General features: G+C 54.5%; 4 protein-coding genes across 4 annotated transcripts; 2 read left to right on the top strand and 2 right to left on the bottom strand.

The window, feature by feature from the left end:
- Nucleotides 1-3,340: 3,340 nt before the first annotated feature.
- Nucleotides 3,341-7,210, top strand: INS49_008146 (uncharacterized protein; the record flags this gene model as incomplete). Its single annotated transcript, XM_043168891.1, has 3 exons — nt 3,341-5,880; nt 5,933-6,621; nt 6,684-7,210. The coding sequence occupies 3 exons, from the start codon at nt 3,341-3,343 to the stop codon at nt 7,208-7,210; spliced, it is 3,756 nt and encodes a 1,251-aa protein (XP_043026571.1).
- A 937-nt stretch (nt 7,211-8,147) lies between these two features.
- On the bottom strand, nt 8,148-9,419 carry INS49_008145 (uncharacterized protein; the record flags this gene model as incomplete). The annotated part of the gene is made up of 2 exons (XM_043168890.1): nt 8,148-8,434; nt 9,239-9,419. 2 exons carry the CDS (start codon nt 9,417-9,419, stop codon nt 8,148-8,150), a joined length of 468 nt encoding a protein of 155 aa, XP_043026570.1.
- A 2,200-nt stretch (nt 9,420-11,619) lies between these two features.
- On the top strand, nt 11,620-13,271 carry INS49_008144 (uncharacterized protein; the record flags this gene model as incomplete). Its single annotated transcript, XM_043168889.1, has 2 exons — nt 11,620-11,928; nt 12,048-13,271. The coding sequence occupies 2 exons, from the start codon at nt 11,620-11,622 to the stop codon at nt 13,269-13,271; spliced, it is 1,533 nt and encodes a 510-aa protein (XP_043026569.1).
- A 1,171-nt stretch (nt 13,272-14,442) lies between these two features.
- INS49_008143 (uncharacterized protein) lies at nt 14,443-16,751 on the bottom strand (the record flags this gene model as incomplete). Its single annotated transcript, XM_043168888.1, has 4 exons — nt 14,443-15,505; nt 15,564-15,773; nt 15,832-16,039; nt 16,337-16,751. 4 exons carry the CDS (start codon nt 16,749-16,751, stop codon nt 14,443-14,445), a joined length of 1,896 nt encoding a protein of 631 aa, XP_043026568.1.
- Between the last annotated feature and the right edge of the window lie 4,190 nt (nt 16,752-20,941).

Below are 20,941 nucleotides of genomic sequence, written 5' to 3'. Positions count from 1 at the left end.
GACATTGAAATCCTGTTCGACAAAGACAGCAGATGAAGTCCTCGAACATGTCTCTTTTCTTTTCAAGAGTCCATGGACAGTGGCATTCTACAGAGCGTGCGTGAGTCGGTTTAGAAAATCCTCAACCCTCTGCCCCCCACCCCCATCCAAGGTCCTGGATCCGGTGCAGACGAGAAACTCGCTTGTCACCTGCTTTCCTTTTGCCACGCCCAGCAACGCATATAGCCTCCTCCTGCGAGCATGAACCAAACCTGCAGTGTTCGGAATTCAAGGATCCACCCACACGGACAGGAGAGAGAGAAAAATCTGCTTGCTGCAGATGCAACCTCTGCTAGACTGCGTTTCGATCGCCCGCAGGCCCATCAAAAGTTTTGATCCGGTCTAGTGGCCGCCCTCGCAACTGATCAGCCGCTGAAAATGGATTTTTTTTTTTTTAACCCTGCAACGCAAGGTTCGGCCGACGCGGCGGCGATCTCCGTGACCAAGAGACTTTTGCACTGGTATCAGTGAGATCTCACTTACGTTCTGGACCTTCCTGTCACCCCAAGGCGCATCACAGTAGTCTTCCGGGCAATTCGATATCTTGACCGAAAGCGGAGCACGGTCATATCGCTTCGGCCGCTCAGTTTTGATTGCCTTCTGGACTCAATCGGACCTGTACCTGGATGTACTATAGAGCGTTGCTGCTGTCTCACCTCGCCCGCGGTAGCAGCTCGCAGGGACCCCGCATCACGGTGCAGGTGGCTTGAGAAGAGCATATCCAGACAAGGGGCCCCGCATGGAGGCGTCAACTGTCCAAGGACATGGCATCCACTGGAAGGGAGCACTGGCAAGACAGCCACTACATGTTCATAATGGCGAAGTGCAATTATATGTTTACATCATTTTAACAAGCCATGGTCGCCCAGAGGCCCCAGATGGGGTAGACCCATACTTACCCTACCATCCCATCTGACGATCAACCGGACCGTTCCGCAGCCCACAAGAACCTGGCCTCGAGCTGGCCCATATCTACCTGCTGGTACAATGGCTGGGTCAGATTCACAAAGAGAACCACAGAGGGTCACACCCACATTCAGCTTCGACATTGCGACGTCTACCAACAGCATGGTCGAGCGACCAATGCCCATGCTGTTGACGTGCTGCTTCTGCAGGCTCGGGTGCCACGGCCCAGTTCTGCCTTGCCTCCGACTGGCTGTGAGGTCGGTAGATGTTCATGAGGACGCTGCAGTACAACAACGACTGTGCAAAGCCAAGTGCTATCTGGGGTTACAGACTTGGGGAATGGGCCTCCTATGCTACTCGCTATTGGTCTCGTTCCTACCGGCGATTGTTCTGCCAAAAGCTGACCTTGTGTCTGGCTACAGTAGACGACCTGTCATTCCCGTATGGCATAGCTCGAAGACGGATCCCGGCCTGTTGCAAAGCAGATACGCGCCCTCGACTGGACATTAACTTACTCCTAAATGGAAATACTGTGCCTAACGCAGCTCAGTATTGATCAAGCACTGGCCTGTTAGGATTCACACCAGGCTCTTAATCCTTGCTGCTCACTCTCGGACTGTTTCTTCCCTTGGTTGGGAACAGAAACAGTGCAAGCTTGACCATTTCCTCCCTTGACAAGGCCTCGGCCTCTCGTGGCGGAGCTGGCGCAACCTATGCACTGGAACACGTTGAAGATGTGGTAGAGGGGCCTTCCCTTCATCAACGTGCCGAGGCTGTCCAATGGTCCCCCGGAATTTGTGACTACGTCAACTTCGACCCGCACCTACATAGATCGGGCCGTCTGCTCTCCCGGCCCAAGCCACGCGGGCTGGAAAGCACCCGGTGATGAAAAGCAGCTGCATTGCATAGTGGGCCGAGCATGCAGGTCCTTGACCCCAGCCGCGGGCATGAGCCACTCTGCCTGTGACTGCGGTTGCAACTGGCCCTATGTAATCGACACAGGGACCATTCCATGACCAGCTTGTCCTTGGACACACCAGCGTTGATCATGCTGCCACGAGCCGCCAAACCTAGAGCTGGCAGTCTTGACACGACCGCCAATCACAACGACCGCGAAAATGCAGAGCAGACACTGGGACCTTTGCAGTTGCCATTCGAACATGCGGACAGGGGTAAAGCTCTCGGGAAGCAGTGATTATTCAGTTGAGCGTGGCCCAAGCTCCTACTGTTGTTCCGCCCTGCTGGGGCCAGATTTATGTGTGCTGTGGAGTCCTCATTGCTGTTAGGCATTTGGGCTCCAGCAGGGATTACAGTACCAAGGAATTGGCGGCGGCTAAATATCTATTCGTGCCCCTCAGCCCTTCACAGCCAGCTACCGGAGCAGCGAACCCGCGAGCAAAACCTGCATGCACAACCTGGGACTCTATGAGCATGACCGATATCGACGCATTACATACTGGGTCAGACACTGGGTCACCCAGAGTCATCAGCCTCTCGGCGCTGCGGCTCAGGAGATTCACAGCCGACAAGGTTGCGTGGGCGCTTGCAAGAAATGACACTCCAGGAGCTCCGCAGGCTGTTATTTGCTACACCATCTGTTGTAAGCGCCCGGCGCCCGGCACCAATCACCACCCAGGCCCGCGATGTTCCTGGGCGGGGCCCAATCGAGGCAGCTCCCAAAGAGGGGACGGGGAGAGGAGGGCATGGGGCAGTCGCCCCTCCACTCCACCCCACCCAGCTGCTCTCCACAAGTCCACCACCCTCACCCTCGCTGAACGAGCCTGTCAAGGTGAGCCAGATGCCGCCGCCGCCGCAGTCAGCCAGCCAGCAAGCAGCCCGTGTCCTGCCTGTCCTTGTCCGTCCTGCAGTCTTGCTTCCTCCCGCCGCCCAGCAAAGCCCCATAGTTGCAATACCTAGCTACCTAACCCTGCCCTGTTCCTGGGCTTGTCTGCATGCGCGGGCACTCGCCTCGACAGTCTGACTGGTTCTGTCCACACTCCGGTACTTGATCATGGCGTTTCACCCTTGACATCTTGCTTCCTACGTCTGCTTGCTCATTGAACATCCTCTCGTGTGTCTGAAACTCTGTTCTCTCCTCGAGCACCAACTCGAGTCTCTTGTCTTTCGCACACTGACCAGCCCAGTTTTTCTCCGAGGGTCGGCCTGATATGCGGCCTCAGTAGCCACCGAGCCCCCCACCAGCCAGCCCTATCATCGACCAGTGACGACGGCGTACAGAGATACGCAGATTTCGCCTAGGCAGCTTCCAACACAGGCGCGACAACATCTCGTGCGCGGCGCATCATATCTCGGTGACGCGCCCCATAGCTGTACACTTGCGCAAGCTCCCCGAAGCTCCTGCCGAGTGGAATACGCCCCAGGCCCGCAGCCCAGCATGTCTGACCGAGGTCGCGGCATCCCGGAGGAGGAGCTCTTCATGAGCCGCCCAGCACGGGATGACGGCGACAGCCCTACCATCGAACCCCTGAGAATCTTCAAACCTCAGAGCCCCAGGCCGGCCGTAGATAAGCAGACCGACCACCGCTTCAAGTATCCCTACCCGGTTCCGACATCCTCTGCGGGCTCCTCCTCCTCGAAGCCAGCCTTCCCCTTGCCACCCGGCGCATCCAGCTCTGCGGCGCCCTTGCCCTACCCAGACGAAGACGACGACCGATTCACCTCCCAGTCTACTCGTCCAACGTATACCACAGACAGCCGCAAGTCTTCGGCTGCCTCAGGAAGGGTATACGGCTCGGGAGGCTCTTCGAGCCCTGCACCTGGGAGCTACAACGATATATCGCCCCGGTTCAACCTCAGTCCTGTGGGCGACAACCGTCCCGGCCTCGCGGAGAGAAGAGGCACAGCTCCTAAGCCCATCACAAGCCCGACAAGTCCTGGTGGCGATAAGGACGAGCTCTTCGCAAAACCTCTGAAGAACCAGCAGAAGGCGTCCTCAACGTGGCAGAGTAAGCCATATTACCCACCGCCCGAGAGCACTACCTCATCCGGCTCAGGTTCGAGCTCTCACACCGCCAATGCAAATGTACATGCTCAGCGCCAGGATTCGAACCATCTGGCCATGCCTTCTGATGGGATGAACCGCTTCCCGTCTACCGCCTCAAACTCCACCACCAAGGCCAACAGGGGCTCGCCTCCCCCACCTGAAACTCCCATCGTCGAACCAGGGAATATACCAGGTGGTGGTATCGAAGCCCGGTATGCGGCCGCCGGCATATCTGGCACCGCGACCCTGAACGCCCTGCAAGCGCAGCAGGCGCAGAGTGCTGCAGCTTCGCAGCGGCTTGCTCAATATGGCGGCCAGCAGCCACAGCAGCCACAGCCCACACGGCCCTGGACTCCCACCGATCACCAAAATACCCACGATGCCCCCACCGTATACCAAGGCTCTGCTCCGGTGGGCAGTCCGCCGCAGGCCGCTCACCCTGCTCAGCCTCGCCCGAACGCCTCGGGCGATGGGCCTGCGCTCCAAGTGAGTGTGTTGGAGCAGGACTTTCAGCGCATGCAAGCGTCAACACCACCGCCTGCGTACACCAGTGTGAATCCCGGTGGGTCATCTGCCTACCCAGCGGAAAAGCAGAGGCCTGCGGCCGGGAGACAAAGCAGTGCGAGCTCTGCTACAGCAGCTCCTCAACAGTCAGCAGCAGCTGCTGCTGTTGCTTCTACTCCAGCCCAAAGCGCTTCTGCTGGTCCGAGTGACGGAAAGAAGCCAACGATTTCAACCTCGTCTGTCGCCGCCGCCGGACTGGCTTCTCCCGTTACGGCGCCACACAATGCGAACCACCCAGCTTTCGCGAACGACCCAAGACCGGCAAGCGCGCAGAATGGCCATCCAGCCCTGCAGCACACGCCTTCCGTGCTCACCCAGGCACAGTCGCCTCCTCCGCTGCCAGAAGGTTGGATCGCGCACTTGGATCAAAACTCAGGCCAGTATTACTATATCCACCTCGCGACGCAGGCGACGCAATGGGAATTTCCCAAAGGACCGACCCCGATGTCGCAAGACGTGGCGCCCCTTTCCCCTGTGGGCTCAACGTACGGCAACCCGCTGGCATCTCCCTTCTTGGGAGGCAAGCAATCTCTGGCCTCACCTGGGCTATATCCTCCGTCCACTCCGGGGTATGCAGAGAGCATCATGAGTGTCGCAACAGCTACGCCATCAGCAGCAGGCTTCTCAGGGCCACCACCCAGCGCTGGTGTGGACATGTACAAGATTTCACCAACAAACGGTGTGTACTTCGGGCCGTACCTCCGGTACACCAACATGGACGTCGAAAAAGGACAATGGCTTGGCAGTATCATGATCATCACAGACGCTCCGCAGCCTCCCACAATCCATATGCATTTGAGCGTGGACCTCTCCCCGAATCCACGGCAGCTGATCCCACAGTCCATATATACTCACCAGCGTTGGACGTTCTATAAGTATGAAATTGACATTCCGATGGGCGAAGGCGGCTCTGAGCGATGGACATACGCGATCACATCACACCTGGGATGTACCAGATACGAGTTTGTCGTTGCTGGCCGACATGAGAATGGCTGGCGGTTCATCGCGCACTCGGGTAATGACTTCGCTGTGAGCACGTCGCAGAACGAGCGGGCCAAGCTTGGTGGCGCGGGTCTCATGTGGAAGGACGTGCTGCAGAAAAACGTTGAATGTGGTGGCTTCCACGTCCAGATGGGGCTGGGAGACCAGATTTACGGAGACCGTCTGTGGAAAGAGGTTCCTCTCCTCAAGCAGTGGCTCTCCATGCAAGGCAGGGAAAACCGTAAGAATGCACAGTGGACTGCACGGCACGAGGAGGACGTTTCCCATGCGTACTTCCACTACTATACTAGCCACTTCGACCAGCCTTTCCTGCGTGAAGCGTTTGCGCAAATTCCTCACATCCTGCAGCTTGACGATCACGACATGTAAGTAACAACCCCACGGGGCTGGAAGCGGACACTCTCTAACCTGATACAGCTTCGATGGCTTCGGCTCGTATCCCGCATATATGCAGCAGTCAGCCATATTCAAGAACATCGGGCGGATAGCCATCGAGATGTACCTGCTGTTCCAGCACCACACTACTATCGAGATCCTCCGCAACGTTAACCATGATCTGGACCTCTTCACTATTACGGGTACGGGATGGCATTTTGTCAAGTACCTTGGCCCATCCGTTGTCGTAGCAGGACCGGATCTGCGGTCGGAGAGGAATCAGAATCGCGTCATGGCCGGACCCACGTACCAGGGAATATTCCCCAAGGTCGCCATGCTACCACCCTCCGTACAGCACTGCATTTGGATGCTCTCAGTCCCGGTTGTTTACCCGCGTCTCGACACGGTTGAGACACTGGCAAACACATTCGCCACGGGCAAGAAGGCAGTCAATTCAACATACAACCTACTTGGCAAAGCAACTTCGTCCGTCGCAGGCATTATTGGTGGCAAAGAGGTCGTTTCTCAAGGGTTTACTCAAGTGAAGAAGGCCGTCGGCAAAACTGGACTAATGGGTAATGTATTGAACCAATTTGGTGATTTCGAACTCGCCGATGAGCTCAGGGACCTGTGGACCCATGAATCCAAGGACCTTGAGAGGACGTACTTCATCAGGACGCTGCAAGGAATTTCACAGCAGAAGGGTATTCGAATGACTTTCTTTTCCGGAGGTGAGTTCACATTCTGCCAAGCGCACAAGACTTTTGTTATTCGGTACTCACACCCAGAACAGATGTCAACTCGGCCGGCGCAGGCCTGGTGCACGACCCGTCGCACCCATCAGACCACAAGACCATGTACCAGATCATCACGTCGCCCATCGTGGCGTCGCCGTCAGGCAACTACATCCTCAAGATGCTGCACAACAACAAGCTGCTCTACGTGCCGGCCAACGGGCACAAGTCGACGCACGAGGTGTCGGACACAAAGGAGGACATGATGGAGATCTTCCACACGGATGCGTCGGGCGCGGCGCGCGAGCTCAAGAAGCTCATCGGCCGCCGCAACTACGCCGCGTGCGTCGTGTACGACCCGGACACGCTCAACGGCGGGGCCGGCGGCGTCGGGGGCGCGGCGGCCGCCAGCAACTACGCGCAGAGCACCACCGGCAGTGGCAGCGGCGGGAGCGCCGGCGGCTCGTCGGCCGGCCTCAGCAAGCTCAGCCTCGCCGTCGACTTTGTCGTGCAGGGCGACGGGCAGTTCACCATGCCGACCAAGTACGGCCCAGTCATCGTGCCGCACCTGGAATTTGGACACTGAGGAGCGCACGTGACGGCCCTAGTTTCTTTCCCAGTGATGGACTATTTTCCTTGGAGGTCGTCGTATTCTTGGTCCGCCTGTGGTAAGAATTCTACGGAGATGCACCGACAGACGAACGGCTATGCGATGGATCGGATGGAGTTTGGACATGGCTGGCCGTTTGACAGACAACGTGTCTTTTTTCTCTTTCTGTTTTTATTTGTACTGCTTTATTTTTTTCACACATATTCCCCCCCAGCCAGGCGGTAGACGACCTGTCCCTGACGATGTTCTGCATTTGGCTAGCATAAATACAGTTTTGACGTGAGATGATACAAGTTTCAATACCAAGGCGGGTTTGATGTTTACAGAGGCCAAGAGAGCTCGATCTGCACCACCCGCTTAGTCGGACATTTTTAGCTTTTTCTAAGCTCGAGTAGGGTCTACGGTCAATTCAGCACAAAACACATTGAGACTGGAATACATGGCTCAAGCAGTCTAGTATGGACAAGAAAATGTGGAGTAGGATAGTGAATTAAAATTATCTCTAGTCCATACTCCAACAACGTAGCAGCGTCGGCCAAGTCAAATTGACCACACAAGTAGTCTGCACAGGCCCATCCAAGCAATGAAATCCAAGCGCTTGACATCGCCCCACAAGAGTGCGCCTTGCTCATCGTAACCCATGCGTCATCCGCCTCGCCGACGACATAGCCGACGAGGGGAAAAAAAAACCCCCAAATGGAGAGACACTCAATCGCCTCCACAGTCGAAGACTGGGAAGGGAATGAGGTAGAAAGTAGGGTGAAGGAAGGGAAGGTAGGGGGTATCCAAATAAAAGGTGTAGTGGTTCCGGCCCTGTCGAGCAAAGATAAATGGAACATGTGTAGAGAAGAAAGCCTTGTCAAGACCCTAAAACAGGCGCCGGGCTGCCGAGATATCCCATCATCCCTCCCCTTCAGGCTCCTCCACAGTCGTCCATCCTCCGGCGTAGGAAGAACTCCATTGCGACCTCGCGGCCCTTCTTGCTAATGGCCTCGCAGAGGAAACTCTGCAGGCCGTCGATGTCCTTCGGCGAACAGAAGGTTGGGGCGTTGCGCCAGCTGCCCAGCCCTGACTTCAGCTTCTGGAAGTCCTCCCACGTGCGGTTGATGGTGCATGCCCTGTTGTGGGGGTAGCAGAGGACGACCTCGTAGACGACGGTGGAGGGGTTCTCCTTGCCGAGGCGGACTGCGCGGATCCATACTGCCTTTGGGAGGTGGCGTGTCGCGTTATATGTGTGGTGACATTTGCGCGAGTGAAGCTGAGGCTTGAGAGGGCTGGGAGAGTAGCGTCTTGTTGTTGTTGTTGTTGTTGCTGCTGCTGCTGCTGTGCTTGTTGTTGTGCTTGTTGTTGACGTTCGTGTTGGAGTTGTTGTTGTTGGAGGAGTTGGTGACGGTGTTTGTTGTCTGTAGTAGGACGTGCCGGCGTCTTCTTAGAGACGGGAGGCATCTGCCTGGGCCGACGCTCGTCAGGCTGGGGCTGGTGCCAGATCTGGATATGCATCTTGGTTGGTCTTTGAGAGTAGATCGATAGGTGTGTAGATTATTGCCTGGCTGTGATGTGAAGGTGCCTGAAGAAGAGAAGATGACAGCCCGCGAGAAAGTCGGGAGGCTGAGGCAGAATATAATAGTAAGGAATGACAGGCAAACAGATCGACTGTTTTGCTCAGATGCTCAAAGGAGAAACACTGCTGGAGACGACTTGTCTGACGGTGGGCTGATATATGAGAGGATGCGGCTCTGTAAGCGAAGAGCCTCATGTGACAACGTAAGATGGGGTTGGTATTTATCCATCTGGGCAGATCTTCAACAGCCGCAACGGCATAAAAACTGTCATCCAACAGTTCATTTGTCTGTGGCAGGACCCACAAGGCTGTTTGGACCAGATTCTTGGACGGGGGCAGACTGGGGGAAGGAAGCGAGGGGAGCGAGAGAAGCGAGGGCCCCAGCAAGAAGCAGCACAGCATTCCTATTCGGGGTGACGGGGCCAAGCAAGGCCCCCGAGCACGAGGGCCATGGGTCGTCAGGATGGTCAGGATGGCCAGGATGGCCAGGATGGGGTCACCAATAAACTGGAGCGGTGACGGACTGACGGCGAGTGCGGAGACTGCGGTGACCGCGCGGTGGACGGTGAGGGTGAGGGAGTCATTACTGTGCGGCGTGTGCCTATGTAAGGCATGTCCGCACATAGCAACTGGCTGTGCAGCGAGCGAGCGAGCGCGTTTGTGTGTAGCGACCTGAAACCAGGCGCCCTAGCAGGACTGTCGTGGGTTAAACGATCGCCCAGGCTGGCCAACCGGACGACGGTTTCGTTTGTTGTGCCACGACGGCGCATGAAGTGTCATTTCCGTCGCTCAGTGAACTGTTTTTGCGTCCGCTCGAGGCCTGCCTGTCCTTGTCGTCGCTTGCCCCTTTCGGCTCGAAATAGGAGACCAAGAGAGGGGACCACGGCGATCTGATCTCCAGCAAGGGGAAGGGGGGGGGAAACCAAACGATCGGGGGGCCACCAGTGGGAACGCGTGTACGTGCGTGTGTGTGTGTGCGTGTGGTGCGAGGAAACCTGTACGTAGTAAACATCGTTTCCAAAACACCGAGGGCGAGTAATACGGCTCCTTGTGAAGCGGTGGGCGGTGGGGTCTATGAATGTGTGCATCCAGCACAGACACGGGAGGATCTGGCGGGCATAGAGAAGCTTTGGCATAAAGTTCGGAGGAAATCTAACTGATCTCATTATTTTGATTATATCCCCAGGCTCACGGCCTGAATAGAATGGAGACTTTGTATATTGCCGTCGACAGTTTTGCCGGTGAGGCTGAATAGCTAACGCCTACACGCCCAGCACATGACGGCAGGCACCACGTATGCGGGCAGGTAATCTAAATCCGAGGTTGTCTACTGCGTGCATCGCAACCTACGGAAATTTGTTAGGGGGAGGAGGCTGAGGTGTGCCTTCCCAATCCGGGGGCAGACGGCGGGACCTGCCTCCAGGTGGGGTGGTTACCCTGTGGGCAAGTGGGCAAGTGGGCACCTGAAACGGGGCTAAAAATGGTTCGTGGGGCAGACGTGGACTGAAAACAAGTGCAATCAACGTTGGCTGGCGGTGCTATGGACCTCGTTCTCGTTACTGCTTGGCCAGCCTTGGGGGGGGGGTGTGGCGGCGGAGATCGACTCACCACGCACCACCTGCAAACGGAGCAGGCCACCGCACGTTTCGAGGCGCAACTATTTTCCCGCCATCAACTTGTGATCAGTGCGAGGCCATTCAGAAACATCGGACAACGCGGCCTTCTTGGCGGTTTCTAGAATGCCCCGGACGAGAGAAGGGGGAGGGGAGAGCGAGAGGAGTGGGACCACGGTGGTTTAATCTAGAGTGCTCTCATCGCTTGCCCTTCGCGTCGGCCTCTACCGCAGGACCGCAGCACTTGCCCAGGTGGTAATAATCAGAAGGCAGACACTGACAAGCTTTCCGAGGCTGCCTGCTGAGATTGTGATCCTCATGCTATGCAGCAGCTGGCAGCCGGCCAGTCCTGGGCAGCCCTGGCTGTTCCTGGAAAAGTGGGCTGGGCTGTCCATTTAAATGATGCACCTCCATCTCGATCGGTTACACTTACACGGGCTGCAGGCTGTTGGCCATCGACGGTGATCAGTGTTAGTTGTATGATACAACGTGTGAATGCCCAATGACGACAGTTGAACAACCTGTTGTTGATGATCGTCACAGCTGGCCAATTGCAGGCTCGTCAACGTATCTATGTAGATGCCTATATGTCTATCTTCCCAGGCATATGCCCAGATTTGGTGGTGGTGGTGGTGGTGGTGGATGCCGATATCAGGAATGCGCGACTGGGGAGTGCTGCCTGCTGACTGGTGGGGTGGCCAACCACCGCCACGAGATAGTAAACAGACTTGCCCACCTGCAGGCCAGTCTGGCACAGCAACCACAGGGCCCCTTGCCGGCGGGCGCATCCCGTGCCTTTGCCTTCCTTGGAAGGTCAGGCACGCCTGGCACGGCAGCCAGGAGTAAGTGAGTGCAGCAGCACTTCGCACCCACCCCTGCGCAAAACTTGGCCGCAGATCGCATTGATCCGGTCGGTCACGGTTGTTTGTGTTTGTGCCTGCGTCCCTGTATCCGCCCTCTCCCTTTCCTCCCGTCCTACTCTCCTCAAAAGCTGTATTTGCGACACTGCCAACGCGAATGCGACCGCGCTTGCGAAGACTGTCACGTCACCAATCTGATACTGCAACCACTTTGCTTGATTCGCGTCGCAAGCTCTCGCTCGTGTAGACGAAACCGCGTCATCTTGTGTTTCTTGCGACTGCTGTCATCTCACCTCTCCCACACAAGCTCGAGCTCAACCCCCCGCCGGTCCCAACCCGCCCCAGATCGACATGGCGTTGCAAGCCGTGTATAAGCAATTCCTAGCCGCGCCAAACTCCTCCGCGCTGGCCCAGAACGCGTCCCTGCACTACATTACCACCCTCTCCAGCTTCTACGGCCCGACAGACATCATTAAGCACCTCAACTCCACGCGCAACCAGATCAAGAAGAACAAGGAGGAGCTCCTCAATGTCGTCGAGGGCCAGAACGCCCTCGCCGTCCAAGCAGAGCTGACCCTCGAGTTCCAGGACACTGGCGGTCCTTACCTGCCCGGCCTTGACGACCAGTTCCTCTCAGACCGAATTGTCTACCTGCCTGTCGTAAGCCAACCCCCCCCCCCTTTTTGAGCGCCCTGGCCTGCCAAATTGGTTCGTGGGTCGACGTGGGAGCCATTCAAGTCATCACCGCTCGACTGACTTGGTTCTTCTGCCCTCTCTAGTTCCACGTCGTCAAATTCGACAGCGATGGCAAGATCACAACCATCCAGCAGAGCTGGGACCAGGGAGCCCTCCTGAAACAGCTGGATGTCATCGGCAAGACCGGTCGCAACTGGCCTATCCGCGATGGCCAGGAACAAATCAAGTTGATTGCAAGGACAGCTGGGAAGCCTGCCGAGCCCACTGCGTCAGACGCTGCAAACCGCTCTCGCACAAACTCCTCGGGTACCTTGCGCGACGCTCGACCCAAAGATGAGCCTGTCCCCGCCGTAATCTCGCCCTATGGTGGCACGCGGCCCCGCCAGCGAACCTTTGAGGAGATCCTCGGCGATGAGCACCACCACTTCGAGTCACCCGACCGCGAGAAGTCCCCAAGCAAGGCCGTCGCGCCCAAGATTGGCGCTGGCAAGAACTTCCAGCCCTCGCGCTTGTTCGACAAGCCCGAGGACGCGCCTCCCGAGCCAGACAGCCCCGAGGATGGCAAGTCTCCGGAGCGATTTATGAGGCCGCATCCCAAGAAGTATAACCACTTTGACTTTGCCGATGGGTCTGATCCTGCGGATGCGCCACAGGCAGGCGTTGCAATGCATTCTGTCAAGGGCAAGCACCGAAGCCAATGGGACTTTGAAGACTTTGTCACCCCCCAGAAGCCCAAGCCAGGCAAGACCCTTCGCACTCAAGAGATCAGGCATTGGGGGACTGGTAACGACAAGGACGATATTGAGGAGTCACCAGCCAAGGCTGCTGGAAAGCCGCGACGGGATGCGGAGAAGCACTTTGAGATGGAGGACGATGGTAACCCACCGACCGAGCCGCGTCCTGCCCCTCGCCCTCGCGGAACAGTGCACAACAGCGGGCTGGGCCTGTACAACAACCATATGACCACCGACGATGGTTCGGACCCCGTTCAATCGCCGGACCCTCGTGCCCTGGGCAACATCACCAACCTTAAGAACCGCTCCAAGACTTTTGCTCCTCACTTCGACATGAGAGACGAGTCGCCCACGCAGGCCACCGCGCCCCACAAGGAGAACAACAAACCCGTGGTTCTAAAGGAGAATGGTCCCGAACACCGCATCAAGCTCGGCGGAGATGGCATGGGCAATCCCAAGGGAGGTAGGGGCTGGTCGCTTGGGGACGATTCTGACGAGGAGAAGCAGCCGGCTGCGGTCCCGGGCAGGAAGGGCGCCGCTCAGAAGGCGGCGAACAGCTTCTGGGATCATTAGATGCCGGGCCCGCAAGATGACCACGGCTCATGCTGCAGCAGGAGGCGGCCTGGATGAGTCGCTGTGAGCGCCAACATATGCGAATGATACCCGGCTGACGACGATGATATGTTGGAAATGGCCTTTGATGATTAGATGTCTGCGCACGCACCCTTGGCAGAGACACGAAGGATAATCGTCATTCTTTTTCCCACCGCAACTTCATTCACTAGTCTTTTTGTACCACGCGGCGATCGCAGCAGGCAGGCCCTTGCTTGTGTGTGAGGCCACAGGAACGGAGAGGGCGTGACACCGAAGTGAAACGAATTGATACCCGTCTTCGGGGCAAACTCTTCTGGAGCGACACTTTTGGAATACAACGAAGAACGGACCAGCAAGGGATCCTGTGAGGCTGTGGATCGTGTATGATTTACGAGTCTTCTAAGGACTGCCTACCTTGAAATACCGATGGTAGAGCAGTGTGCACCCATATAGCAATAAGTGACTTCTCCGAGATACGCCTATCTGTGAGCCAGCCGGCGATAGCTGCTCTTGTTATGCTGCTTCTGCATTGTGCTCGCCAAACATGCCGCAATGATTGCTGTCTTGTCGGCAATACCACGGTTTTAGCAATATATAAGTGAACAGGTCTTCATGCCCTAGAATTACATCTCGATTGACATAGACGCATACCTGGATGTCTCGACTCTACACATAGTGAGTCTCCTTAAAATCACCAGAAAAGCCAGCGATACCCAGTAGGCGGAGCCAAATATGACAAGGCAGGAGGACCGTGGTGGTTGCTGGAGAACTTCCAAAGCGTTGGATATCCAATATCTAGAGATGAACCCGCGATTTGCGAGCGTGGGTAGTATAAATGCACCCGTCCACTGCGATGACCATACCCGAACCCACCGTGGACTGCTTCCTTAGTCTGGGTGATAGCCAGTCCTCTTATCTAGGTCCTGTCCTAACCAACGCCTCATGTTTGCCACAGTAGTTCCATATGACTATGTCGGCCCATACGCCCGGGATAAAACATGCCCGTCAAGGAGGTAAAGTAGAGGGCGCTCAATAAACCCACCCCCTCCCCCTTACACACACATATACGGAATCAATGGGGATTGTACGTAGAGTAATAATATAAGTGAATTACTCAATAAATAACTCCACCTCCCGTGCGTCGACCCGGTCAACAAAAGAATTTATACCACTTCTTCCACTTGGGCCAGCTGCGCTTCTCCTCCATCTCCTGCGCCAGCAGCACTGAGAGGTTGAAGTCGCGCCGGCCGGTGTCGATGTCCATCTCGCTGTTGCGCACGATGCGCGTGCGGAACCACAGCTTGTAGCCGACGTACATGATGATGACGACGGGGGCGGCGGTGTAGTTGAGGAAGAAGGTCTGCACGTTGGCCTGGACGCTGTACTCGCCGTAGTTAACTGGCCAGGCCCCCGTCCAGAACTGGGCGGCGAGGATGAGGATGTTGAGGGTAAGGCCGACCCAGGAGCCGGCAACGCCGGCCTGGGCGCGGAAGGCGAGCTCGTCGAGCGAGCGGCCGTGGGCGCGCCACGCCATGCGGAAGCGGATGTGCGCCAGGCAGATGGACCCCCACGTGAAGATGGACGACAGCGCGGAGATGGCAAGGAGCCAGTTGAGCACCTCGCCCTGCTGCGGGATGTCGGCCAGGTACGCGAGGAAGCCGAACAGCGACGCGCACAGGATGGCCATCAGCGGCCGTCCGCGCCGGTCGATGTACGACAGCCATGCCGGCGCCTGGCCCTGATCCGCCAACGCCGCCAGCGTGCGACTCGAGCCGAACACGGACGAGTTGCCCACGCTCATCACCGCCACGAGGATCACCACGTTCATCACGCTAGGAAGAACCTGGATGCCCGCGTCTTGGATGGCGATCACGAAGGGACTAGCACTCGTGTCGGCCACGGACTTGGCTCCCAGGAGCCTCTCGTCGTCGTATGGGACCAGCAGCCCGACGAGCGTCAGCGCCAGGATGTAAAAGAGGCTGATGCGCCAGAAAACCTGCTTGATGGCCGTCGGCAGCGACTTGCGCGGGTTGGCCGTCTCCGCCGCCGCGAGACCGACCATCTCGGTGCCGGCGAAGGCAAAGGCGGCGGTCACGAAGACGCTGCAGAGCCCTTTGAAGCCGTTGTTGAACGAGCCTGGGTTCTGCCAGTAGCTACCACCTATGTAGCCACTGTCCTGAGTGCCGCCAATGTTGATGACAACTCCGAGTAAGCTTCATATTGTCAGCATAGGACGACTTAACGTAGGGAAAGTGTGCCAAGTAGACTCACATGAAGCCTATGACAGCCGTCACTTTGACTATGGCGAAGATAAACTCGGCTTCACCGTAGCCTTTGACGCCACACAGATTGATAGCTATAATGACGGCGAGGAAGACAGTTACAAACACGGCCTTGTTGATGCCAGCGTTCCAATAGGATATTGTGATGGACGCCGCTATTATTTCCAATGGTAACACTATTAACCATTGGAGGGCATAGCTGTGACAACTCAGTTAGTACCCTGCCATCCAGTGTCCTGAATTGGGCTGTCACTTACTTCCATCCCATGGCAAAGCCCCATGCCGGGTCCAGGAACCTGGTTGAGTAGGCAGAGAATGATCCAGCGATAGGGAATACGACGGCAAGCTCGCCCAGAGCCTGCATCACGCAGTAGAGCATTAACCCGATAATCATGTAGGCGAGCAAAACCGATGCAGGTCCGCCAGTATTTAGAGCGGATCCAGAGGATATGAACAGCCCGGTTCCTGTGGTAAAACGTCAGCGAAAAGAAAAGAATAAAGAATGAGCCGCGCGTTGGACGTGAAGACGAATAGAATGCATAAGTAGGCGAGGTAGAGACCCAGCTGGTACCTAGGTATCTTCGCCCAAGACCGTGCGCAATGTTGTAGTCGACACTCGACCAGAAAGTCAATTCAGGGGAGAAATGCACAACGTCCGCACCGTTGGAGCGCTGGCACTTGAACCAGCGCCAATCCAGGCCCGGACACACGGTAACTCGACGGACATGTTCCAGAACACGGGCATGCGAAAGCGCCACTGACCGATGGAGCCACCTATGGCAATCATTTGCAGATGCCTCCCTTTCAGCTCCCTCGCGAGCAGCGAGTGCGCGGTGCGGTAGTTAGCCGCGCGGACGTCGTAGTAGTTGCGGCCGGGATGGTGGCCATCGTCGTCGTCGTCCTCATCGTCCGGGCCGGCGGGGCCGCTGCCATGACCCAGGCGGGGCCAGCCCGGGTTGGCGGTAAAGGCGTTCTTGGGGGTCATCCTGCTATGAGGGTCCCGGCGGAACGAGTCTACCCAGCGGCGCCACCTGTCCGGGCCGGCCTTCGACAGCCTGCGGGGCATCTCGTAGGTGGGCTCCCTGGTCAGGTAGGATTCGCCGTTTGCCAGGCTGTAGTCCTCCTTGAAGTTCAGGATGTTAAGCTCGATGTCGCGTTCTGCCTGATTCCCGGCCATGGCTTCCTCGGCGGCGCGGGCGGGCGGGTTCGGTGTCTGTCACACCTCGGAGGGCGGCAGTGAGGGTGACGTGCCGTGGGTGGCTGGCTCTCGAGGCCGTTCGAGTCGACTTTGATCTGTCGACCGTGCCCTTCCTTTCCACCAGTCTTTCTCGTCTCGGTTTCGAAGTCTCCTGGATGGAGACGGCTCCTCGGTTGCCTGAGGAGCAAGAAGGGCGTCACCGCTGTGGGAGCATGCGCCTCGGGCGTGACAGCATTATTGCGATGCTTTGGAGGTCGCAGAAGCACCCATGTACGTGTCCCTGGTATCGTCGTGTGCCGTTCTGGTCCCAATTGCCTATCTGGATCCAAACGGGACGCCGTGTTGGGAAAGTGCGCTCGTGATGCGTTCCGTAGTCCCGGGGTTCCGTGGTTCCGCAGTCCGAGTGTGTATGCGCTCGTAAGCCTGGAAGTGGAGCAACGAGGCGACCGGAGGAGCAATAGACCAGATCTTGTAAGAGGAGAAGAGAGAGGGTGTGTGAGAGGGATAGTGGAGGAGATCAAGTTGTCTCACAGATAAAATGCCAAGACAGAGAAGAGGAAGGTAGAGCAGAGGAGAGGAGATCGGCAGTGGTCAGAACAGCCCACTCGGGGGTAGGCGTGGCTGGCCCTGCGTTGGCCTGCCCTGCCCGGCCAAGCTGAGGCGCAAGTGGTCGGTCGACCCCAGCGCGGCCTTGTTCTTATCTTGAGGCGCGCCTAGCTCACACCAACTATGGTCAGACAGGCAGGGTACCCAGGTAGCACTGTGGATATCTAGTAGGCTGCGATCCAAGGCGGTGTGAGTGGCTCCTTCCCCATGACCCTTGCCTGGCCCGAGGCGCTGGAACGGTTGGGGGACATCCGCCCATCTTGGCCCATCCCGTGGGCAGGGGGCATCCTGCCAGCCTGGCTGGCTGCTTGGCTTGCCGCATGCAGATCAGATCGTAATCTGATGGATACCGACGCCAACCTCCACCTCCATAGCTATTGCGGGCGGCCAGACTTTATAAGACGTCGTATCCACTCCTCCTGGATTTGTACCCACTCCTGCTGAGTTCAACCTCCTTTGATATCACAGCGCTCTTGCTGGGCAAGGTCTTTGCAGCTGAAGTCTGCTGCACTCTCAGATCCTGGGGAGGAGGGATTATTTGATGCCTGGGTTAGTGAAGAGTTCTAAATGCACACGTTATGAGTCCCCTGCCTGTTTCGCTCGTCTGTAAATGAGCTGCTGCTACCAGGGTGGTGTGGTGCTGACGGCCGGGAGCCAGTGTTTGATACAGATGTAGCTCGTCCAGAACGCCTAGTACCAAGCCTTCTTCTGCCATTCACGGGAGCAACCCCTCACCTTTCTCCTCTGTTTGCCTTCTATTTCCCTAACATCCTTGGGATAACCAATCTCCAACCCACGCAACGGTAACACAGCACAGAGGCATTTACATGAGCATCCGTGATCAATATTCACAAAGCAGACAGGAGCCTCACCCTGATTATACCTTGAAAAACATAGAAATTGTACAGATACTTAAAACATCATCTCCCCGAATAGTACCAGGAAACGTCGAGATTACACCAGCTCACACGCTCGCGTGTCAAAGGCAGGGAGAGATGCCATTCAGTGAAACGAACAGACCTGACCATGATGGGAGGTACCTAAAAATTTCCCATCAAACTTGATTTCGTGACCTATCTTATGTGTTCCCAACCGCACACGTGATAGAGATCCACCAAAAAGAACCTACAAGGCCACTTGCTAGCCAGCGAGCAAGGTCGTCTATTTCTGTAGTGTGGACAAGTTCGTCGCTTTTTAATTGTCAAACTCTTGACATCATAGCACAGTGGTCTGTAATATACAGATTCCGGAAGTGATTGGTAGGCTATGCTAACAATTCCAAGAGGCGGTTCACCTCTTTGCCTGCGGTTTAATGTTCGTCAACAAATCGGAAAATTTCCGGCAAGAAACCCAACTTTCCCGTAGCACTTAACTTTCTTCGTGGGGCCTGGCTGTCACTGTGTCGGAGTACACTTTGGTATGTGGAAAATGTTGTTTTCGCCGTTTCTTCGCACCTGTTTTGTGTCGCTGCTTATCTGGAGTGGTTGCTGCAGGCTCCTTAAATCCGGGTTCTTGTTCCGAGAACCGTGTCCAGGTCGGTTAAGCCTACGGCACCGAGGTTGGACTGGCCCGAAGACCAAAGTTTAATCCGGGCCATGGACCTATGTGCTTGATGCACTTGCTCAGTCCCGCTGTGATCAAATCGTTCAGTGAGATATAGGCAATTATGTAGTAAGCTACCAAGGGTAGATTGTTTGGAGCCATATCCTCATGATCTTCAACGTACCTGATGTACCGAGTCTACATTGTGGAGATGAAGTGCCTAGGCAGGATCGAGGTGAAGGATAAATTTGATGAGGTTGAAACTGACGGAATTATTGGTTTTCTTGCTATAAATCTAGCAGAGGCAAATCCATTGGGCTTTCTCTTCAGGCTCTTGAGATGTTAGCAAAGGTGCTCATAGATAACCATGTAATTGCAGATGATACTTGATTAAGCTACGTTATTCTGTGCCCTGCCCCTTTTTTATATTATCAGGCGAAATGTGCTTGCATGTATGATTTGCCTAGATAATGTAATCACAGCCCCAGGGAATGTGACGCAGCAGTGGCTTCCTCTGCTGAGGCTTTAAACCTTTGTTCTAAATTTGTCGGTGTGTATAAAACCCACTGCTCCTCTATTTGTGCTGGTTCCTCTAGCTACGTCCTCTTGAATTTTGGTCTACAATTTGCCCAGCATCGAGCCATCCAAGCTACCCACTACGATGGCTATCGGACAGAAGGAGACGTTTTTGATTCGCGATGCAGCTTTCAGTAATCATGGGAGATGTTGTGCAGCCGCAGAGCTGAGAACAACTATTCTGGATTGGTACAGGATAGCCATGAAAACAGTAAGCGACATGTAGGACATCGAAGTGAGACACCATGTTCGCCAACTCAAGCGAAGATTATCAGGCTATGCAAATGAAAAACCAATAGACCCCTGGAAAGTTGCCTGTGTGTTCCACATGTTTGACCGTTTCGGGTCACTGCTTTTCCGCAAGTCCAGGGTCTTTGGCGCAGAGGAGACACACAGCAAGCAGGCTGCCAGGCAGACATGGAGAGCTGTCGCATGTCACATCTAGTCTGGCAGTCAAGCCATACAGAAAAAGATTATACCCAGAGTCTTTAAATACACCCTGACCCCGCAGGTCTGCAGAGTGTTGGGTCTCACGTTGTTGGCAAGTACGACCCTCGCACTTAGAAGGCTACTTTAGTTATCCCCTCCGGGGCACGTAGCCTCTCAGAACTAAGACAAAACAACACTAATATACGATTGCTTCCCATATAATTATTATATATATAAGAAACTTACCAATATTAATTAGTAATTATAGGCACTATAAATTAATAAGGTAGAAAAGGCAACTCCATAAAGATTTCCCTAACTTAAAAATTATATTCTCCTTATTAATAAGCATTATATAATAATAACTACTTCTTTAAGCCTCCTTATATTATTAAACTCCCTAAGCAAATATTATAAAGATTAAATAAATTAAGTAGCATTCCTTATAATATTTATATATATATTTATTGCCATTTAAGAGATATATATTTATTATATATAAAACTTTATTAAAAATAAACTTATTTTTAAATCTTTTTTAAAACTTAGTAAAACCTAATAAAGCTTTATTTTATTAATAAATAAAGCTTATAATTATTGTAATTATTAAATAAATAAAGCTTATAATTATTATAATTATTAAAGCTAATGCAACGTTATATTATAAATAAGCGCAAATCATGCATTATACTTTTAATTAATATAAAAAAACTTAATAATAAAAGAAAGCCTTAGCTTTTAAAGCCTAAAGGAATTAATAACTTCTTTCTCTTAATAATTATAACTTGCTTATTATTAAATTATCATTATTAACTTACTTTTAAATATTACTTATTTTATTAATATTTCTTTATTTTATTAATCTTACTTTTTATAATATTTATTATAAAAACCTATAAGCATAATTAATAATATTAAAAAGCTATTAACTTTTATTAAAAAGTATATAATTAATAAAATGCTTACTTAAACTTTAATTAACTTAGCTTATTATAAATATATTAACTTAAAATTAT

The sequence above is a fragment of the Diaporthe citri genome (assembly GCF_014595645.1).
Source record: "Diaporthe citri strain NFHF-8-4 chromosome Unknown scaffold_3, whole genome shotgun sequence".
NCBI lineage: Eukaryota > Fungi > Ascomycota > Sordariomycetes > Diaporthales > Diaporthaceae > Diaporthe > Diaporthe citri.
This window is presented reverse-complemented; position numbering and strand designations above follow the sequence as displayed.